At 42.7% G+C, this 24,002-nt stretch overlaps 1 protein-coding gene across 1 annotated transcript in view; it reads left to right on the top strand.

Annotated features, from left to right (window-relative positions):
- LOC124612898 overlaps positions 1-24,002 on the top strand; it is a 322,527-nt gene that overhangs the window by 88,466 nt on the left and 210,059 nt on the right. The window contains exon 3 of the mRNA XM_047141362.1: positions 12,117-12,260. Coding sequence (XP_046997318.1) covers positions 12,117-12,260 — 144 coding nt within the window. The remainder of the gene's footprint in view (positions 1-12,116; positions 12,261-24,002) is intronic.

Here is a 24,002-nt window from a genome sequence, read left to right as displayed (position 1 = left end):
ACTTTTAATAGCGGGCCGACCGGTCCGCTGGAACAGTGAACAGAAAGATGAAAACCCAAACACTCTGATTAAATAAAAGTCGGTACTTATCTTTATTAACGAAGATACAGAAATACAGTAGTGAACTCCGTGTCTACAGAAATCTGTCTAGCTCGAGTCGGAGCGGCTAGGTCAGCGTCGGCTGACGACAAACAACTACTCTGCTGCGATGAACACACAACTGACTAGCAAGTACACAATTCGGTGGCGAGTATACAACTGAGCGGCGAATACAGAACTGTCCTAGCGCTCGCGACTCCAGCGCTTAAGAACCCAGAAGCCAGCGGTGGCGCGCGCAGACTTGCGGCGATTTCCTGTCTCGCTGGCGCTGCTTATGAGGACGGCGTCCGGACTTTGATGCTGCCAACCTTTTGGCAGCGGGCTCGGGTGGCATTACTGGCTAGGATATAACACGCACCATGATTCGTAACTGTAGGTTGCCTATTATTGGCTGGCATACTGCTTGCAACAAGTGCCGCGTGGAGTGGCCGCGCGGTTTGAAGAGCCTCCCTCGTTCGAGTCCTCCCTCGTGCATGGGTGTGTGTGCTGTTCTTAGCATAAGTTAGTTTGAATAGTTTGTAAGGCTAGGGACCGATGACCTCAGCAGTTTGGTCCCTCAGGAATTCACACACATTTTTGAACAAGACTAAGTCTAGTAAAGTATTACGGAATTCAAAATAACCTTTGGACTGACGACTGGTTTACTTAAACACTTCATTGTTTAAATACCTTTACCGTACCTAAACTAACATGGAAATCAAAGCTAAATGGTTATTGGCTTGTGCGTCACGTGATACACGACTCCTGGATACTGTGTGTTACCTCATAAACCCAGCCTCCCCTACCCCCCTTCCTCTTACTTTGCACACCATGGCGTCCAGAATGGGGCCCGTAATGGAATCTGGATACAGGTTTTTAATTCATTACAGAACTGCCACACATTTATGTAAGTTGCACATGTTTCTCGGCGCTGTCTGATATTTGGTGATAAATAAGAATTTTTGCAGCCAAGATCGCGTGTTGAAACATCTTATTTCCTCAACGACCAGTTTCGGCGAAGTGCAGGTCTCATCTTCGGTTCTACGACGTACCAAGAGAAAAACATAACAATGAATATCTGCATAGCTGTACAACCGGTCTACAGTGGAACACCATAATAACCAGCTATCATTTTTCAACACACCTTCTGGAAAAATAATTCTGCATGAATTATACAACCGTCATGAGAGCACATTCCACTTGTAAAACAAAGACGCCACATTGGCTTGTTAAATACATAAAACAGATTAAATAAAAACTCCAGTGTGCCCTGGAATGGAGGAGAGTTCGTCCATGGAGCCGTAACAGCTGTGGCCCATGGGCCATCAAGAAAGGCTAAATATTCTTTTAACTACAACATTATTATCGCTAGAAACATTGATGTAGGATTGGTTGTTACATAACGAAAAAATTATCTGTAGGTCTAAGTGAAAACAATCATAATCATTTACATTATTCCAAACATAGGGCACAGACTGTCGGTTTACCTCAATCACCAATACAGGTATATCGTACACTACAAAATTTATATCTTATTTGTACATGCATATGAGTTATCTAATAACATCCGTGGTCTAAAGGTCGCGTGAACCGTGGCAAGGCGCCCTAGAACGCGCGGCTACCCCGTGTGACAATAGTTCAGGTATACGCGTCCAAGCCGAAGATGTAGAGGTAGGGAAATTATATGGGCTATTGAATGGGTAATTCAGTACGTAAAGCGAGACGAAAATCCAATAGTCATGGCGTATTGCAATGTGTGTGTAGGGGAAAGAGTAGAAGAAAGGGTTACTGGGGAATGTGGACTTAGCACTAGGAATGAAAGAGGAGAAAGGCTAATTGAGTTCAGCAACATATTTCAGCTAATAATAGCGAATAATCCATTCAAGAATCGCAAGAGGAGAAGGTATACTTGGAAAAAGCTGGGAGATACAGGAAGACTTCAGTTAGATTACATCATGGTTACCAGAGATTCTGAAATCAGATAACGAATTTTAAGGCGTATCCAGGAGCAGATATAGACTCAGATCACAATTTAGTACCAAACGAGGTGGCGCAGTGGACTCTCATTCGAGAGGACGATGGTTGAAACCCGCAACCGGCAATCCTGCTTTACGTTTTGACAAATTTCCTTCCCCAGCCTCCTCTAATCCCATGAGTTCGATGACCTCACTGTCTGGTCCCATCCCCCAAATCAACCAACCAATCACGATTTAGTAGTGATGAAGAGTAGGCTGAAGTTCAGGAGATTAATCACGAAAAATTAGTGCGCAAGGAAGTGGCATACGGAAGTATTTAGGAACGAGGAGATAGGATTGAAGTTCCCTTAGACTATATATAATGCGATAAGGAGTGGCTCAGTAGGCAGTTTGGCTGAAGAGGAAAGGACATGTCAAAAATGACAATCACAGAAGTTGGAAAGAACAACAAAGGCGCGAAGAAGGTAACTGCGAAGAAATCATGGGTAACAGAAGAAATACTTCAGTTGATCGATGAAAGAATGAAGTACAAAAATGTTCACCGTAGTTCAGGAATACAGAACAAGTAACTTAGTAATGAAATAAATAGCAAGCGCAGGGAAGCTAAAGCGAAATGGGTGCAGGAAAAATGTGAAGAAATCGAAACAGAAATAATGGTTCTAAGGACTGACTAAGCATACAGAAAAGTTAAAAGAACATTCTGTGAAATTAAATCGGGGGTTTGATGATGGTTTGTGGGGCGCTCTACTGCATAGTCATCAGCGCCCGTACAAAGGCCCAATTTTAACACAGTCAAATTTCTTTTACACACTCCAGTCTAGCCACGGTCACGGATGATGATGATGATGATGACGATGATGATGATGATGATGATGATGAAATGATGAGGACAACACAAACACCCAGTCCCCAGGCAGAGAAAATCCCCAACTCGGCCGGGAATCGAACCCCGGACCCCGTGATCCAGAGGCAGAAAGCTGGAGTGGTAACATCACGAGTGCTATGGGAATTTCACTGTTAAATGCAGAGCAGAGAGTAGATAGGTGGAAGGAATACATTGATGTTTTCTATGAGGGGGACGACCTGTCTGATGATATACAGAAGAATGGGACGGAAAATTGGTGATGTTTTACATGACGATCAGTTTGGTTTTAGGAAATGTAAATGCAACAAAGAGGCAATTCTGACGTTGCGGTTGATAACGGAAGCATGACTGAAGACAAATCAAGAAACTTTCATAAGATTTCTAGACCTGGAGAAAGCGTCCGACAATGCAAAACGGTGCAAAACGTTCGAAATTCTCAAAAAAATAGGGGTAAGGTATACAGAAAGATGAATAATACAACGAAGAATCAATTATGGAAATAAAAGAAAAATTCAAGGTGAAAGGATATAAATGATAAGATTCGGTGATGACGTTGCTATCCTCAATGGAAGTGAAGAAGACTAATAGGATCTGCTGAATGGAATGAACAATCTAATGAGTACAGGATACGGATTGAGAATAAATCTACCAAAGACGAAACTAATGAGCAGTAGTAGAAATGAAACATCGAGGAAACATCAGAATTGGAAAATTTGTAGTAAGGATTATGGGACCAAATTGCTGAGGTCATCTGTCCCTAGCCTTACGCACTACTTAATCTAACTTAAACCAGTTTACGCTAAGGACAACACACACACCCATCTCCAAGGGAGGACTCGAACCTCCGACGAGGGGAGCCACGCGAACCGTGACAAGACGCTTTGGACCGCACGGCTACACCGCACCGCACAGGACTGGTGATCACGAAATAGATGAAGTTAAGCAATTCTTCTACAAAGGCAGCAAAATAATCCATGACGGACGGAGCATGGACGACATAAAAGGCAGACTAGCACTGGCAAAATGGCATTTCGTATCCTGAAGCCAAGTTGTCCTGGCTGCACAGTAATTTGACAAACAGAAGAGGTCTGTCTTGGTTCAATCCTAGGTTGTGAAGTCAGTCCTACCAATCCATGTGAAGGTCCCTTTGTGTAGTTTCCCACATTCATCCAGTCGAATGCTGGACCTGGTCCACCCTCCTTCCAACGAACCCAAAAATGTAGCTTTCAAAATACATTTTGCTCAGCTTTAGTTAGGCCACTCAACATTAAAAATGGAAGTACGGAAGTAAGGCAATAAATCCTTTAACGTGATCAGATACGAAATTTCATAAGCGAACATTGTTAAAGGATTCATCTAAGTTGTACAAGTGTTTTGTAAAGCCTATTACCTGTTTCTCGGATTCGTGAAACATTAAAGTGGCAAATGTATTCGTCTTCTTTATATCCAGCAGTATTTCCCACACGTTCTGAATTTTTATCTTTCAGTTTTTTATAATTTCAGTATAGCCTAGCAGTACAGGAATATAATAAACTTTTGTGGATATTTTCTACCTATATTCGTTAACTAACTGCTTACCCTGGAGGTAATCATAAAAGTTCAGAGTGTTGAACAAAAATGGTAGCATCTGTATTTATAGTAATTGTATCAAAAGATTGCATACATCAATGAACAGTGTATATCATTTCGGTACCAAAGTTGTTGTTGTTGTCGTCGTCTTAGGTCCAGAGGCTGGTATGATGCAGCTCTCCATGCTACTCTATCCTGTGCAAGCTTTTTCGTCTCCGAGTAACGACTGCAACCTACATCCTTCTGAATGTGCTTAGTATATTCATCCCTTGGTCTCCCTCAACGATTTTTTCCCTCCACACTTCCCTCCAATACTAAATTGGTGATCCCTTGATGCCTCAGAAAGAGTCCTACCAATCGATTCCTTCTTTTAGTCAGGTTGTGCCACAAATTCCTCCTCTCCCCAATTCTATTCAGTACCTCCTCATTAGTCACGTGATCTACCCATCTAATCTTCTGTAACATGACATTTTGAAAGCTTCTATTCTCTTCCTGTCTAAACTATTTCTCGTCCATGTTTCACTTCCATACATGGCTACACTCCACACGAATACATTCAGAAAAGACTTCCTGACGCTTAAATCTATACTCGATGTTAAGAGATTTCTCTTCTTCAGAAACACTTGTCTTGCCATTGCCAGTCTACATTTCATATCCTTTCTACTTCGATCATGTAATCTTACCCTCCCACACATGATTATGAAATTAGTCTTAGTCTCTTCATTATTTTCAAAAGCTTCGAGAGGCGTAATGTATACAAAAGACAAACTTTTTTACTTATCTTCATTTTCTCTTCTTGTTGTTTGCTCCAATTATTGTGTCTATGAATACATTCTTGCGGCTGAAATTTTGACTTAACGTTGTGGGTTTCTGATTACTAAATAACTGGTGAAGATTTGCCTGTATATTTCTTGAATTTTATTCTTTGTCACATCCTTCCATATCACACCGTCTTTACATTTTCCAGTTTCAGAAAAACCAATAATTACATTGTTGTTGACAAACTTAGAAAAACGTCTACTTCCATCAGGGGCATGCCCACTACTCCTTACATTCTGTGGTACTCACAGTATTCCAAAGAGTTGACAAAACAAAAGAATTCACAAACTTTCACGACAAAAGAAGAATCATCACCAAAATATAACATTATTTTATAAATGAATCCAGAAATAAATTTAATAATTCGCGTTAGATTGTGCAATTAATAATACGAATTTTTTAAGTATACCAGAAATTTCGTAATTTCAAATATATTTAAGAGAAGAGTAATTTTAACTCTAAGTACAGAGCACTAAGCAATTGATTTCTTTTTACATATTTTAGCCCGAAAAATAACACATCAGTTAAACAGCTGATATAATGTTCACCTATACAAGAATCGACAATATACATGGTAACGGCTATTTCTATAAAAAAGGTAGTGTTAGATGAGGATGCCCCATTACAATCATCATCAGTTATTTTGCTCCCCAAATAGCAAAACTTGTCTACTACTCTAAGTGTCTCATTTCCTATTCTAACTACTTCAGCATCACCCGATTTAGTTCGACTACATTCCATTATCCTCGTCTTGCTTTTGTTGATGTTCATCTTACATCCTCCATTCAGGACACTGTCCATTCCGTTCAACTGCTCTTCCAGGTACCCTTTGCTGTCTCTGAAAGAATTTCAATGTCATCGGCAAACCTCAAGGTTTTTCTTTCTTCTACGTGTATTTTAATTCCTATTCCAAATTTTGCTTTGTTTCCTTTACTGCTTGCTCAATATACAGATTGAACAACATCGCGGATAGGTTACAGCCCTGTCCAAATGGTTCAAATGGCTCTGAGCACTATGGGACTCAACTGCTGAGGTCATTAGTCCCCTAGAACTTAGAACTAGTTAAACCTAACTAACCTAAGGACATCACAAACATCCATGCCCGAGGCAGGATTCGAACCTGCGACCGTAGCGGTCTTGCGGTTCCAGACTGCAGCGCCTTTAACCGCACGGCCACTTCGGCCGGCTACAGCCCTGTCCCACCCCCTTTTAAACCACTGCTTCCCTTTCATGCCCCTCGACTCTTATAACTGCCATTTGGTTTCTGTACAAATTGTAAATATCCTTTCGCAACCTGTATCTTACCGCTGCCACCTTCACAGTTTTCAATAGAGTATTCCAGTCAACATTGGCAAAATCTTTCCCTATGTCTACAAATACTAGGAATGTAGGTTTGCCTTTCCTTAACCTGTATTCTAAGATAAATCGTAGGGTCATTATTGCCTCGCATGTTCCAACATTTCTATGGAATCCAAACTGGTCTTTCGCGAGGTCGGTTCCTACCAGGTTTCCCATTCGTCGGTAAAGAATTCGTGTTAGTATTTTGCAACCACGACTTATTAAACTGATAGTTAGGTAATTTTCACACCTGTCAACACCTGCTTTTTTGTGATTGGAATTATTATATTTTTCTTGAAGTATGCGGGTATTTCGTCGGTCTCATACATCTTGCTCACCAGATGGAAGAGTTTTGTCATGGCTGGCTCTCCCAAGGCTATCAGCAGTTCTAATGGACTGTTGTCTACTCCTGGGGCCTATCAGTGCTCTGCCAAATTCTTCACGCAGCATTATATCTCCCATTTCAACTTCATCTACGTCCTCTTCCAGTTCCATAACATTGCCCTCAGGTACATCGCTCTTATATAGCCGCTCTGTTTACTCCTTCCACCTTTCTGCCTTCCCTTCTTTGCTTAGGTCTGATTTTCCATCTGAACTCCTGATATTCATACAAGTGGTTCTCCTTTCTCCACAGGTCTCTTTAATTTTTCTATAGGCAGTGTCTATCTCATCCTTAGTGATGTATGCCTTTACTTCTTTACATTTATCCTCTAGCCATCCTTGCTTAGCCTTTCTTGAGACATTTGTATTCCTTTTCGTCAGTTCCATTAACTGCATTTTTATATTTGCTTCTTTCATCAATTAAATTCAATATCTCTTCTGTTATCCAAGGATTTCTGCTAGCCCTAGTCTTTTTACCTACTCGAATCTCTGCTGCATTCTCTACTCCATCTCTCAATGCTAATCATTCTTCAAAATGGTTCAAATGGCTCTGAGCACTATGGGACTCAACATCTGAGGTCATCAGTCCCTAGAACTTAGAACTAATTAAACCTAACTAACCTAAGGGCATCACACACATCCATGCCCGAGGCAGGATTCGAACCTGCGACCGATGCAGTCGCGCGGTTCCAGATTGAAGCGCCTAGAAACGTTCGGCCACAACGGCTCTTCTACTATATTTCTTTCCCATGCATTTGTCACTCGTTCCCTAATACTCTTTCTGAAACACTCTACAACCTCTGGTTCGTGCAGTTTATCTAGCTCCCATCTCCTTAAATTCCTACCTTTTTGCAGTTTCTTAAGTTTTAATCTACAGTTCATAACCAGTAAATTGTGGTCAGAGTCCACATCTGCCCCTGGAAATGGCTTACAATTTAAAACCTGGTTCCTAAATCTCTGTCTTACCATTATACACTCTATCTGAAATCTTCCAGTGTCTCCTCTCCTCTTCCACGTGTACAAGCTTCTTTCATGATTCTTAAACCAAGTGTTAGCTATGATTAACTTACGATCTGCGCAGAATTCTACCAGACGGCTTCTTCTTACATTCCTTACCCCCCCCCCCCCCCCCAAGTCCACATTACCTACTACTTGTCTCTCTCCTCCATTCCCTACTAACGAATTCCAGTCCCCCAAGACTATTAATTTTTCGTCTCCCTTAACTATCTGAATAATTTCTTTTATCGCATCATACATTTTTTCAATCTCTTCATCATCTGTGGAGCTAGTTGGCATACAAACTTCTACAACTGTGGTAGGCGTGGGCTTCGTGTCTGTCTTGGCCACAGTGATGCATTCAATATGCTGTTCGTAGTAGCTTACCAGAGCTCCCATTTTTTTATTCATTACTAAACCTACTCCTGCATTACCCCTATTTGATTTTGTATTTATAACCCTGTATTCACCTGACGAGAAGTCTTTTTCCTCTTGCCACCGAACTTCACCAATTCCCACTATATCTAAGTTCAACCCATCCAGTTCCCTTTTTAAATTTTCTAACCTACCTGCCCGATTAAGGAATCTGACATTCTACGCCCCGATCCGTAGAACGCCGGTTTTCTTTCTCCTAATAACAACGTAATGCTGAATAGTCCCCACCCGGAGATCCGCATGGTGGACTATTTTACCTCCGGAATATTTTACTCAAGAGGATGCCATCGTCATTTAACCATATAGCAAAGCTGTATGTCCTCGGAAAAAGTTAAGGCTGTAGTTTCTCCTTGCTTTCAGCCGTTCGCAGTACCAGCACAGCAAAGCCGTTTTGGTTAGTGTTACAAGGCCAGACCAGTCAATCATCCAGACTGTTGCCCTTGCAACTACTGAAAAGGCTGCTGCCCCTCTTCAGGATCCACACGTTTGTCTGGCCTCTCAACAGATACCCCTCCATTGTGGTTGCACCTACGGTACGGCGCGCAAGCCTCCCCACCAATGGCAAGGTCCATGGTTGATGGGGGGGGGGGGGGGGGGAGGGGGGGGGGGAACAAAGTAATATACCTTAAATGTGGCAAGTTGATATATAGCAATCGTCTTCGCCACCTTCCTCTTTTGCACTTCATTGCTTAGGCAACATACTTGCTCCGACTTCACATAATCAGTTCCATCTTCTTTTCGGTCGCCCCACATCTCTTCTTCCTCAGGGCTCGCACTTCGCACTTCTTTACAAAGGGCTCGCACTTCATTACAGTGACTCGAATTCTGTCTTCATCCGTCCGCTGTTGTCTCCATTCTTCCCTGTGTTCTCTAATTTCTCATTTAAATTATAAATTCCCAATTCGGCCTGGATGTCATCACTTTTTGTGGTTCCTCCTTGAGTAATCTTTGACAGTTCTTAAAAAATGCCGTTTCTGCTGACTGTATGTTATTTTTATCTCTGTTTCCCTCACTCCACCTTTCGCTGCCTGAGAGCAGCACAGGTACTGTCATTGTTTTATAGCGTTTCAAATTCGGGCTTCTTAAACTATATTTATGTTTCGTTTATAGTTCTATATGTACGTTGGAATTTGTTGGTCTTGTTTTTTTTATGTCTTTGTGTATGTCCAGATTTACGTTACTGCCTAAGTAACTCAAGTGCCTCGTTTTCGATAACAATCTTAGATAGAACGTGAAATTTTCCTTAGTGGGCCTCAGCTTTCGTTTTATTAGTGGATATTTTTAGTTTGTAATGTTATCATCTGCATACACCATCGCATATACACTATGTGGTCAGAGGTATCCGGACACATCCAAACACATACGTTTTTCGTATTAGGGACATTCTGCCGCCACCCACTGCCAGGTACTCCATGTCAGTGACTTCAGTAGTCATTAGACACCGTCAGAGAGCAGAATGGGGCGCTCCGCGGACCTCACGAACCTCGAATATGGTCACGTGATTGGCTGTCACTTGTGTTATACGTCTGTACGCGAGATTTCCACACTCCTAAACATCCCTAGGTCCACTGTTGCAGATGTGATAGTGAAGTGGAAACATGAAGGGACACCTACGGCACAAAACCGTACAGGCTGGCAGAGCCCGCCGACCGTTGAAGAGGGTCGTGGTGTGTAGTGGGCAGGCATCTATCCAGACCATCACACAGGAATTCCAAATCGCATCAGGATCCACTGCAACTATTATGGCAGTTAGGCAGGACGTGAGAAAACTTGGATTTCATGGTCGAGCGGCTGCTCGCAAGCCATACATCACGCCGGTAAATGCCAAACGACTCCTCGCTTGGTGTAAGGAGCGTAAACATAGAACAATTGATCAGTGTAAAAACGTTGTGTGGAGTGACGAACCACGGTACACAATGTGGCGGTCCAATGGCAGGCTGTGGGTATGGCGAATGCCTGGTGGACGTCATCTACCAGCGTGTGAATTGCCAACAATGAAATTCGGAGGCGTTGGTGTTATGGTGTGGTCGTGTTTTTCATGGAGGGGGCTTGCACCCCTTGTTGTTTTGTGTGGCACTATCACACACGGATGTTTTAAGCACCATTTTGCTTCCCACTGTTGAAGAGCAATTCGGGAATGGCGATTGCATCTTTCAACACGATCGAGCACCTGTTCATAATGCACGACCTGTGGCGGAGTGGTTATACGACAGTAACATGCCTGTAATGGACTGTCCTGCACAGAGCCCTGACCGGAATCCTACAGAGCACCTATGGGATGTTTTGGAACGCCGACATCGTGCCAGGCCTCCCCGACCGACATCGATACCTCTCCTTAGCGCAGCACTCCGTTAAGAATGGGCTGCCATTTCCCAAGAAACCTTCCAGCACCAGATTGAACCTATGCCTGCGAGAGTGGAAGCTGCCATCAAGGCTAATTGTGGGCCAACACCATATTGAATTCCAGCATTACCAACGGAGGGCGCCACGAACTTGTAAGTCATTTTCAGCCAGGTGTCCGGATACTTTTGATCACATAGTGTAGATTATAGTTACTTTTTAGCTGTTACCTTCATGGACTTTCTTATTACAGTTTGTTATGAGATCCTCAGTACTTGGCAACGCACTGCATCTCTATCTGACATCTTGATTTATTATTGTTCCGTTCGTGTTTGAAGTTGCAGTACTTAATTGTTTTGGTGTCTTCAATATATGCATCTAATAACTTGCATGAGATGCACGGGATATATTCACTTGTCCATTATTGTCCGCAGTCTATTTCTAATGACTGAGTCCAAGGCTTTTTCGAAGTCAGTGAAAGCAATAAGTGTTTCTGAACTGACTTCTCATCGTCTTTCTAAAATTATTTTGATACCAAAAAATTATCGCTGCACGACCCTCTCTTGCACTTCGCCGAAACGTGTATGTTACTACTTTAAAGTGACTTTATCATTTTTTAGTAAGCTTTATGAACTGCATTCGTCAGACGTGTAACCTTGTAATTGTCACATACATTTCTTCGGCTCTTTTTTAAAAATCGAATTTAACTTCGGCCGATTTTCAATCATCAGGAATTTTACAACATCGCCAGCATTCATTAAGTAATTAACTATCAACCATTTGAGATACGACTGTCACAATAGGTTCTGCATACATGACACGTTTTAAAACTCGCCGATTCAGTTATATAAAAAAGTGGCGATTTTAGATTTTTACCCCCTCTCCGATAAATTTGTGAGGATGCCCATGGTGCACACCGTTAGTACCATATCATAAGGGTATCATTTATATTATATTACATGTTCTGCTCTTGTGTCCTGCTACGGTCGCAGGTTCGAATCCTGCCTCGGGCATGGATGTGTGTGATGTCCTTAGGTTAGTTAGGTTTAAGTAGTTCTAAGTTCTAGGGGACTGATGACCTCAGAAGTCAAATCCCATAGTGCTCAGAGCCATTTTAACCATTTTCTGCTCTTGTTTCAGAAGCGAAGGCTTTCTCGAAGTATGTTTTCTGATTACACTTTCGTTGGTGTTCAATAATTTGTAAAGTACAGCGACATTAATCAAGTGTTCTTTCCTTCAGTACGTAAATATTCAGCTCTTTTTTCTGAGTCTGTTGTTTGTGAATTGCGTTTGTGACGAGTGCAATTCTTCGTTTGCAGACCCAGAGTGCGGGCAGCTGCCAGACGAGCTGAACGCGACGTGGCCCACGGCGCAGTCGGAACTCGTGAGGACGACCTCGGTGGTGAGCATCGCCTACCTGGCCGTCGGCACCGCCTGGGCGCTCCTCTCCCTGCCGCTGCTCGGTCAGTAGCTGCTCGCAGAACACCGTTACTTGCTCGAGCTTTCAGAATCGGTACCGGCTTTCACTGATCAAAAGTATCTAGACACCTGTTGTGGCGTGTGTCCACACTTGGCCTTAATGACGGTCTCAGCTCTGCTGGGTAAACATTCCATTAATGAGGTGTGTGAATGTCTGTGGCGGAAAGCCAGCCCACTCTTCGGCAAGAGCCGAGGACGGAGCCGTCCACTGTGGCCGAGCGGTTCTAGGCGCTTCAGTCCGGAACCACGCTGCTGCTACGGTCGCAGGTTCGAATTCTGTCTCGGGCATGGATGTGTGTGATGTCCTTAGGTTAGTTAGGTTTACTTAGTTCTAAGTCTAGGGGACTGATGACCTCAGACGTTAAGACCCATAGTGCTCAGAGCCCGAGGACGGAAAAGGTACTGGTGTTGGGCGTTAGGATCTGGAGCGAAACCGACGTTCTAGCTCGTCCCACTGGTGTTTCGTTTGTTTCATGTCACTACTCTGGGCAGGCTAGTCCATTTAAGGAATGTTACTTTTGCACAAATAATTGCCTCACAGATATTGCTTTATGACAGCGAGACCCAGGAAAAGGATCGGGATTAATTTAAGAAAAACACGTGGAAGGATGGCCGAACTTGATGCGTCGTTTATCATTCGCAAACAAATACTTTTACGCTGAGGCACTAAAGAAATTGGTATAGGCATCCGTATTCAAATACAGAGATATGAAAACAGGCAGAATACGGCGCTGCTGTCGGCAACGCATATATAAGACAACCAGTGTCTGGCGCAGTTGTGAAATCGATTGCTGCTGCTACAGTAGCACATTATCAAGATTTACGTGAGTTTGACGTAGTGTAATAGTCATCGCACCAGATATGAAACACACAATTTCCGAGGTAACGGTGAAGTGGGGATCTTCACGTACGACTATTTTACGTGTGTACCTTGAATTGCGGGAATCCGGTTAAACGTGAAGTTTTTTGAAGGACATCATCTTTACGCCAATGACTGTTATAAGTTTTTATTATACACTATTGCAACTTCTGCCTTAGACCATTATCAAGTACTGATATTACGGCTTCAAGCCATGCCAACGTAATGTAAGCTAACACATTTGTATGTCGTTGTTAATCCTGTTAAATACATACGTGTCGTTGTCACACAGAGCGAACACAAGTATTCAGACATCGTAAAACAACATAATCTGTAAATGCACATGTTCGTTAACCCATCACTAGTCATCCATGCATTAGACCACAGCTTACATTACGTTGACAATGCTTGAAGCCGTAGTATCAGCACTTGATAATGGCCCAACGCCGAAATTGCAATAGTGTGTAATAAAAACTTATAACAGTCATTGGCGTATAGATTATGTCCTTCAAAAAGTTTTTTATGACTGTGAATCCCAGCTACAACAAGTGTAAACATGAAATCTCCGATATCGATGAGGCCGGAAAAAGATCCTGCAACAACGGGACCAAAGACGACTGAAGAAGTGTTAGGGGTTCAACGTGACAGAAGTGCAACCCTTCCGCAAATTGCTCCAGATTTCAATGCTGGGCCATCAACAAGTGTCAGCGTGCGAACCATTCAACGAAGCATCAACGAGATGGGCTTCGTGTACCCTTGATGACTGCACAACACAATGCTTTACGCCTCACTTGGGCCTGTCAACACCGACATTGGACTGTTGATGACTGAAAACATGTTGCCTGGTCGGACGAGTCTCGTTTCAGATTCTATCGAGCGGATAGACATGAACGGGTATGGAGACTACCTCATGAATCCAGGACCCTGCATGTCAGCAGGGAACTGTTCTAGCTGGTGGAGGCTCTGTAATGGTGTGGGGCGTATTCAGTTGGAGTGATGTTGGACCCCTGACACGTCTAGATACGACTCTGACGGGTGATACGTGCGTAAGCGTGCTGTGTGTCCATTCATGTCTATTATGCATCCCGATAGACTTGGGAAATTCCAGCAGTACAATGCGACACCCCACACGTTCAGAATTGCTACACAGTTTCTACAGAAACACTCTTCTGTGTTTAAACACTTCCACTGGCCACCAAACATCCCAAACATGAAACTTCCTGGTAGATTAAAACTGTGTGCCCGACCGAGACTCGAACTCGGGTCCCGAGTTCGAGTCTCGGTCCGGCACAGAGTTTTAATCTGCCAGGAAGTTTCATATCAGCGCACATTCCGCTGCAGAGTGAAAATCTCATTCTGGACCCCAAACATGATCATTACTGAGCATATCTGGGATGCCTTACAACGTGCTGTTCAGAAGGGATCTCTCGTGCTCTTATTGATTTATAGACAGCCCAGCAGGATTCATGGTGTCAGTTCCCTCCAGCGCTACTTCAGACATTAGTCGAGTCCATGCCACGTCGTGTTGCGGCACTTATGCGTATTAGGCAAGTATATCAGTTTATTTTTCTCTTCAGTGTATTTAATGACATTTCTGTCAAAAGCCAACTAACAGTTGCCAAGATTCTTGCCAAATACGTGTAGATAGTTATGGTTTTTAAATTGAAATCACAGTGCATAAGGGCATTTGCAATACGCATAAAATTACAAATTCTACGTGAAGGAAAACATGTCAATTGTGCAACGGAATGGTGGCCCGATTACAAACAGTTAAATGATTTAATAAACCTTTGGCGGCAATCTGTCCGCGTGACTAGCGTCACAACTGAGAGCTAATTCCACGACGGGACTTGGATATAAGTTCAAGGAAGTTAAACAAAAAACATTAAAATGCATACACCTCCACTGGTTGTTTTGCTCTCACATAGTGATTGCTACCCACGTGTAAAACCGAAGGAAACAGAAGTACGTCACTGATTTTCCGCAAGCCTGTTACACATCAAGTTGAGTAATTAAATAAAATAAACTAGCGGGTCGCTAAAACACTATTAAAACGATAATAACAACTGAACCCTTCCTTTTTTTGAAGAAATCAAGAAATACAGTGCTCAATTTGCCCAACAGGTTTCATCACCCTCCCACAAGTACCATACGATAATAGAAACACTGAGTAAATTACTTCCCACGACACGATGCCAAAAGAATAACAATAAGCTAGTCAACTTGAGGCTGGAATGGGGGATCCGCAACACCTAGGCCCCGTGCGATGAGGGAAAGCCGCCGAAGTAGAAGTGGAAAACGCCTCCCTGCCCAGGAACAATAGAACAGTAACGCATCAACCGCTGTCGATACAAGGCTGCCAACACACTCTAAACAACAAACAGCAGACAAGTTTGATAGAAATTAGCATACACAGCAACACTTAAGCGGCCAATTAAAGATTATTTTCAAGGAAACCAACTATTAATACTTCACTACGGGAGCGCCCCGCTCATAACATTGTAAATTAACCTTAGTAGCAGTAATAGGAAGCAATGTACAAAGTCATTTTACAAAAATAATTACATAATAATTCGAACGAGATTACACAAGTCAAGGTATACCTCTACTGGGGCCTCTTACGGACCGGCCGATGGCAGGTTAAAATGTACACCTATAAGCCGTAGTGTTCCTCAACGCGGAGTAAGAGAGTGTGCAAATACAAACACGCACATACATATGACCTGTAGGTGCGTACCCTTAGGCTGAGCGCACGAAACTTGCAGACCAAATCCAATAACACGCCCCAGGAAGGGCCATAAGGCCTACAATAAATAGAAATTACAGTTTATCAACGATAACATCAACGATTTTAAGTACCAGACTAAAAATTGCAAATATTATACTTCGTTCATCATAAGAATAAACCTGATGTAAACAAACACAAACGCAATGATTGGTCAGAGGCCTTAGCACACGTACATTGGTGTTGTTACGCTCCTAGAAGTGTGTTCTACTTACGTATGAGATATATTACTACTAAGTTGCGTTAAATGACGCTTCACGATATTCAAATGTATTAACAACCATCGACGTATTTCTTAATGACACTTGTGCTATGTAGCTTTCATTTCAAAAATCGTGTACAGTCACAGCCTCTGCGCTGTTGTGCTCCGATTGTAACGCTGTTAATATGCAGTATGACAACGGCTGAGGCTATTCACTGTTCCGTAGTGAAACACGTGTCTGGAACACAGTTAAAAAGTGCCGAGAAATAGGTTGTTCTTAACGTTCTTCATAAACTACAGAGCTAATCGGCTTCGAAGTTTCCCAAGGCGCTGTATTAGATACAATTTACACACTTACCAACAATAGCGCCATCGGTAGCGTTATACATTGTTAATTTTCTGCAGACTGTGGGTCGTTGGTTCAATTGTCGTGAGTTTCTTTTTCTTCTCGTTCGATTTGAAATACCTACATCTCGTAACTGTAAAATTCATCATCACTTTATTATGAATAATGCGCGTCTTCTTGTTTCCAATTACATATTGCACGCGAAACCTCTGTTTTCATTTCAAATATAAATTCTTAATTACCGATATTTTATGAAATACTGTTAAATAATGGTTGCTTAAATTAATAAAACATAACAGTTTAATTTTTAAGGCAAAAACGAAAAATCAAATATTCTTTTTTTGTACTGTGTCCATTGCTTTATACCACAGTTTTAGTTAAGTGTCGTACAAACAAGAATAACAATCATTTCACAGCACTGAGCTCACCATACAAATTCTGCATTTTTACATTTTTCCACTGTACTATTACAATATAAACCCAACAGAACTGACCTGGAGCCAACTTAAGCGATCTGGAGCGAGAAATGACATGACTATTAAGTTGCCATACGTAATGGAATTATCGCACATAGCTTTTTCACATGTCACTGCCGAGCACTGGCGGGATGTAGAACTATACATCACAAAATAAGAGGAGAAAATGCGGCGCCTGGGGGGCTTCGTGGATTCTGTTGTTGATCGAATCGTTATCAACGTAGCAAATGACACTTCCAGAACTGAAATGTATTTCTCGGATTTGGATGAGGAAGGAGCTAAGAGATTCCAGACTGAGATTTCCATTCTGCAGCAGTGTGCGCCGATATGAAACTTCCTGACAGATTAGAACTGTGTGCCGCACCGAGACTCGAACTCGGGACCTTTGTCTTTCGCGGGAAAATGCTCTACCAACTCGGCTACCCAAGCACGACTCACGACCCGTCCTCACAGCTTTGCTTCCGCCAGTATCTCGTCTCCTACCTTTCAAACTTCGCGGAAGCTCTTTTGTGAACCTTGCTAGCATTCGTGGAAGAATGGATATTGCGGAGATGTGGTTTAGCCACAGCCTGGGGGATGTTTCCAGAATGAGATTTTCACTCTGTAGCGGAGTGTACGCTGATATGAAACTTCTTGGCAGATTAAATATCTTTTCTTCCAGGAGTGCTAGAGCTGAGAGGTTCGCAGAAGAGCTTCTGTGAAGTTTGGAAGGTAGGAGACGAGGTACTGACGGAATTAATGCTGTGAGGATGGGTCATGAGTCGTGCTTGACTAGCTCAGTTGGTAGAGCACTTACCCGCGAAAGGCATAGGTCCCGAGTTCGAGTCTTGGTCCAGCACCCAGTTTTAATCTGCCAGGAAGTTTCAGCTAAGAAATTACCTGACGACTGATTGTAATTAATACCTTCGTTGGCTTCAGCATTCAACAGTACAGTGAAATCCCTGCAGTACGCTTTCGCATCACACATACCTCACTCAGAAAAATTACTTTGTATTTAAGTTAGTAATTTTCATCACTCTTGTTTAAAATTACAATAGTATGTAAGGTGGGAACGAGAGCGTTCTCTGCTTACCATCTGGTCACCTAAGAAGCGAGCGGTAGTGCGGGAGTTTTGCGAATATTATTTCATTCTTTTAAAAAATTAAATGACATTCGAAACTTCATTGTTTCTTTGCTCGTCTCTTTTTACTTCTGAACTGCAACTGCTCACACCGTTGCAGGTTATGTGGACCACTGGCTGGCCAGTGCTGTCAAAGTTTAATGCGCCAATGAAGCTATTGTCCCGCATTATCTCTATGTGCGGGTAAAACAGCATAAAACGTATCCTTATGATCGTACTTGACTGTAGTGGTACAGCTTGGCTTCCACTCCACGTGAAGCGAAATCCAATGAGATTCAAGCAAACACAGAATAATACATGGTGTAATGTTTACATCAGGTTTACTCTTGTGACGAACAGAGTATAGCTTGGCGCTTACAGAAACATCCAGATTGAAACACACAGCCCCAAAAGGCATCACTGAAAGGCATAAAGGAACCGGATTCCTGGGCAGCACACCAGGGCTGAAAATCAGTCCTTAAGTACAGTACTTACAGAACAGTCTTCATACATAATTTCAAATAAATGCCAAGGAGGCCAAACAGCTTCATGGGTCCAGTCTAGGAACCGCATAACACTGCTCTCCTGCTAGTAGCTGCTAACAAGGTGTCCTTACATCTCGGCGTATTTGGCACACCACAACTGACTGATTCACTTCGTAACCAGGTTGCACGCGACGAGAGCCGCTATTTGCCAGCTAAACTCGCCGATAGCAACGTTCAACGCCACAGGAAAACGCAGGTCCCAATAACCCAACGGCCAACGTTTTTCAACTCGCTATATCACGAGGACGCCGAGTTCTCAGGCACACCCGCTCAACTCCGTGTCCCACCCACCACTCACGGCCACACCGCCTCAGAGGCAAAGCATAACAGAGCAAAGATGACACTGCGAGGGCCAGAGTCGATGGAACGCGCGCACAAGTGGCACCAGTAGGATCGCACGTACGCTCTCACAGAACCCAACACAGTTCAAACAGGGAGCAATGCCACGCTGATACAACCAGTCATCGTCTGCAGTCTGTCCCTCTAATGTACGCAGCACACAATGCTGTAAAATATATTCATATCCTTCCGCATTTAGAGTTTTGCTTAGCGTTATAAAGTGGCCACATCCTAACCACAGAGAACACCCCCATAGCATGAAACGGCCTCCTGTGTACTTCATTCTTGGCACAACACACAATGGCAGGTAATGTTATCCAGGCATTCGCCGAGCCCAAATGCTTTCATTGGATCGTCAGCTTCCAGTCATCCGTGTCCAGTGGTGTCGTACTTACACGATCTCAAGTGTCCCTTGCCACCAACTTCAGAAATGTGTGGATCCTGACGGGGGAAACTCCTCATCGCACCCCTGTGAGATTGAACACAGATGAAGCATAAAAACAGATAGTAGGAGTACTGAACTGTGAACAAACAAGCAAAATAGAAGCAGTAAACGGTGCAAGCTCAAGATGTGCAACATCCAGCGCTTTGCTAGAATTACGGCGCTGTGATTGTGCGCTCACGGTGTTGGACTGCAAAGCGGGAGTTCCATGTTCAAATCTCCTTCGTGCCCCATTTTTTTTTTCCACAAAATTATGAACTTCTCGTCCGGTCATGACGTGTCTCTTCTCCTTTTGTAGTTTCGCCAATTGTTGTACTGTATATTGGTTATAGAGTATGAGTCATGTAATAAAAATATTTTTCCGTCGCAAGTTAATTTGAAGACTAGTAAGAGTAGGCGAGATGTTGCATGAACCTCTCGCAAAAATCCAAACAATCAAATAGACGAGCCGAAACTCCCAAAACGGAATGCAAGAGCCACAACATGAGGTACTTGTGTAGAACGAACAGGAGGTACATACATCTGTAGGTCTCTTTCTTACACCTCGCTGTTGCAGATGGACATTGTACCACGACACAGACACAGGGAACAAACACGTCAATGACTGGACGAACAGTTCATAATTTTGCAAAAAAAAAAAAAAAAAAAAACGGTACGGGGATTTGAATTCGCAACTCCCGCTTCCCAGTCCAGCATTGTGACCACATCACCACGACGCTGCAGCTACTGAAGTTCACTCTATATTTCACATCTTGAGCCGGGCCGTTCACTGTTTTGGGTTTTCATCTTTTGTCACAGTTCAGTGTACCTTCTTCCCATTTTTATACTTGATCTGTGTACAGTTTTGATGGGCTATTCACTGGGCCATCTTACCATTAAATTTGAAGGCGGTGCCTTGGGTAATTTCCCTTGAGAGGAGTTGCTCGGGCACTGTACCCACGTCCTTTTGATGCCACACAATAAATGTTCCACTTGGTGTGCTGATAGCACTTCCGACTTCACGAATGATTCCTTCTACTAATTTCATGAAACATTTCACGGTCACCCTCCACAATGATCCTCGGTAACTGTCCATTAGTAATGAGGTCTGCTTGATCTCGGTTTAGCTGTCGTTTTTCCTTCCCGTTTCCGATTCACAGTCACATCACCAACAGTCGACTTGGGTAGCTTTAGAAGGGTTGAAGTTTTGAAATGCGTTAGTCAAAGACTGGGTTCTCTCCTCTCATTTCGAGGGGGAGGAGGAGGGAAGGAGGAGGTCACTGTTTAACATCCCATCGACTGTGTGTACCACGCGTGTGGTGTTAAACTGAGTCACGGTGGTCAGTGAGCTGTTATGTGATTCATCCAAAATTTCACTTCGTCTGTTCCTTTTAATTTCTTTTACATTCAAATGCGTATACTGCATGTTTTTAGCAACGCCACCTGTGTGCTAGTTTCGTTGTTCTGTGTGACCTGCAGGAACATATGGAAGGGGCGACTGTTCTCAAGGGGAGATTCCTTGCACAGTAGGGATTCTTCACCTCGACAGTGCCAATCCCTGCGACAAAGCGCTGCATCAGCCGGCGCTGCGATGACGTTGTTAATGGGACACCTCGCTTGTGCAAGATAGTGCCTGTGAATATGGGGTTCTGTCAAGAAACGTAGAGGTTGTGTTTCGGCCAAGCGACATAATCTTTTTCAGCAGACGCTCTCCAGCGACAGAAATCACGAAAGCAGTTTTTCGGCGCCTTCCCAGAGTGCTGGCTGAAAATATTTTCTCTGAGATAGCAACTGTCCATGTTGGGTGAGAATCAGACGCCACTTTGAGCTCTGCTCTGTTTTGCTTCCTCGTTTGTGGGGACACAAGTTGCTCGTCTGGGAACAAACGTGGGAAAAGATTTGAGCGCCCATGTCTCTGTACACAGGAACAGAGCACATTTGTTCAGTTCAATAATTTTGTTATTAGACCTTCCATTGGACAGAAGTTTTGGAGCTAATCCTCACATTGTTCATCTCGAAATTGTAACATCGAACTCTGAAGTGTAGGTATCTCACAGGCGGGTCTTGGCTTTTATTTAGCACATTTCGTGCTCCTCCAGATCTGGAAAACTTTGCGCTGATATACTGATGAGGGGGGAAGGACATCGGAAACGAAGGACGATGGACGTTTTGGGTTCCGTCGGTTGCAGCAATGCACGTCATGCAGTGGCAGTTTCTGACGCACAGGTGGTAAGATTTATCTGCGGTGTGGGTTTTCGAGAAGGAGGAGGAGCAGGGAGGAGATTAGTGTCTAAAGTCTCGTCGACGATGAGGTCATTAGAAACGGAGCACAAAATCGCATTAGGGAAGGATGCAGAAGGAAAGTGGCTGTGACCTTTTCGAAGGAACCGTCCTGGCATTTGCCATAAGTGGTTCAGGGAAATCACAGAAAATCTGAATCTGTTTGGATAGATGCGGGCTTGAATGATTGTCATGAATGCAAGTCCAGTGTGCTACCCACTGCACCACCCTGCTCGGTGGGTTTTCGAGTTCAGATGCTATCGGACCACGGATTGTATTCAATTTGTCATTTTCATTCCATAGATGTAATGTTAGTGTGTCTCACAAGTGATTTGTTTTTTGGGCAAAATATGATGTCTGGGACTACGTATAACAATCCACTCAGTAGCTAGTTTCATGAGTGGTTACACAAATCTAATGGTAAATGCTGTGGCTGTCTTTCAAATCCAGTATGTTATTACCCACTTGCACACCCAATGCAAGTATGGACTTCCCTCTATTATATTGTTCTTATTAACTGTAGCATTGGTTGTATGTGGTGTTATTATTCTGACAGACGTTGTGACATGCAATTACTCTGCCTTATGGTCTCATGTGAATACCTACAGAAGAAATGACTATAATTCCACTATACCCTGAATTTAATTTAAGTATTTAGAAATTCTGTCCTATTTCATGTTAGGTATTGTAAACATAGAGATACCGACATCATAAGCCAGTTGCTTGGACCAATTTTGATATCATTTAAATAATTAAAATAATCAGCATTATGCTGTGTAACAACTTTAATGAGGGCTGAGTTCACAAGAGTTGTCTGTGTGATGTACGTCGGAGCTTGGGTGGTGTCTTGCAGCGTCCCTGATGGATCTGTTAATCAAATGACATCCAATGACTACCCCAAGTTCAACGTCACTGAGCTCTCCTGAGTGACCTGCTCTGTGATCACAGTTCCTGTACTGATGACACATTAACCCCCTCCCCATCTTCTTTTATACTCGTATGTTTGCCTCTTGTGACATCTAGTGGTCAATTCTGCATTAAATAGAGGCATTGAGGTATATTTGATCACTCTAGATGTTCTACCACATACAGTATGAAAACATACCAAAGCAAACTACATTTCGACTGTCCTTGCAGTGTAACAGTTTATGCTGAGGATGGCTACTTTAGATGGCTTGTGTTTTTCAGTTGTTATTTTTTATGCTATCTACAAGTTTGTTCCAGTTGCAGGAAAAATTGGTTGTGAACAATTTTGGCTGCCTATTAAACTGGGGAGTGATATTCCTTAACATCTAGGAAAAAAAATCTTTTAAAATTATCTTTATATTTTATCTTGAACACTGTTCTTCTGAAGTAGCTAACTTTCACCTTAATTAGCAATATCGTTGTATTAACGTTAATAACATAATTTCATAGCTACTATGTACAATTCTTCTTAAACAAATCTGATGAGAAAATCACATTTCTTTTAAAAATTCTTACTCTTTGATAACATTTTTATGTCCTGGAAACTAAGGGCAACACTCAAAATACAACTTGACCAACATGTTACTTCTGATGCTTGTTTTTCAGTTAGTTATTTAATGCCATCTTTGATGAATTAGACACCTCTCTCAGATGGAAAGCTGCAACTAGCAAAATATTTCTTTTCAAGCCACTGCGAGCGATTTGTTTTAAGGAAGGTATCAGTAAAATCAAAATCAGGAAGAACTATACGTAGTTAAAAACAAACTGTTCCATACTAGCGTATATCGTCGCCTAGTTCTTCTGCCTCACGAATCAGTGCACTGATTAATTTTGCATTATGATAAAAGATGCCTATGGCGACAGAGCCAGAGAAAGGTAACATAAACGACTGTTAAGTTCTTATAAAGTAATATGAGAGATGTTGTATAATATGGTGTATTAAACATTTTATAAAGTTCATGGCAACAGAAGAAAAGAGTAAGAGTGGGTGATACTTATACTTGTCTGATAAAACCCCTTCCCTCAAAAATATTTCTCCCCTTCATACCTCCTCTGTGTTACCACACATGACGTGTCCCTGATCTCATTTGTACTAAGATTGCAGGACACACAAGGTGGCTATTTGCTTCCACCGCCCTGGGTGGAATGCGTAAGTTCTAATAAATGTTCATCAACCTGCAGTCTTCTACCGTAGTTGTCCCCTGTGCAGGGAACAGCACATAGATCACGAATCTGTTATCTGGAGGCTGTAAGAAACTCTTAGTGAAGAACTTTTGTTTTAGAAGTGATTAAGTTTCCAAGCAGTTTGTTTATACAGGATGCCACTCGCTTTTTATTAGCAGAACAGGAGAAACTGTACAGTTACATTCCACTTCAGAGTCACAAATGATTTCTGTTCTTCAACAAA

This window comes from Schistocerca americana, chromosome 4, assembly GCF_021461395.2.
Source record: "Schistocerca americana isolate TAMUIC-IGC-003095 chromosome 4, iqSchAmer2.1, whole genome shotgun sequence".
NCBI lineage: Eukaryota > Metazoa > Arthropoda > Insecta > Orthoptera > Acrididae > Schistocerca > Schistocerca americana.
The sequence above is the reverse complement of the archived record's forward strand: the minus strand, read 5'-3'. Positions and strand labels throughout refer to the sequence as shown.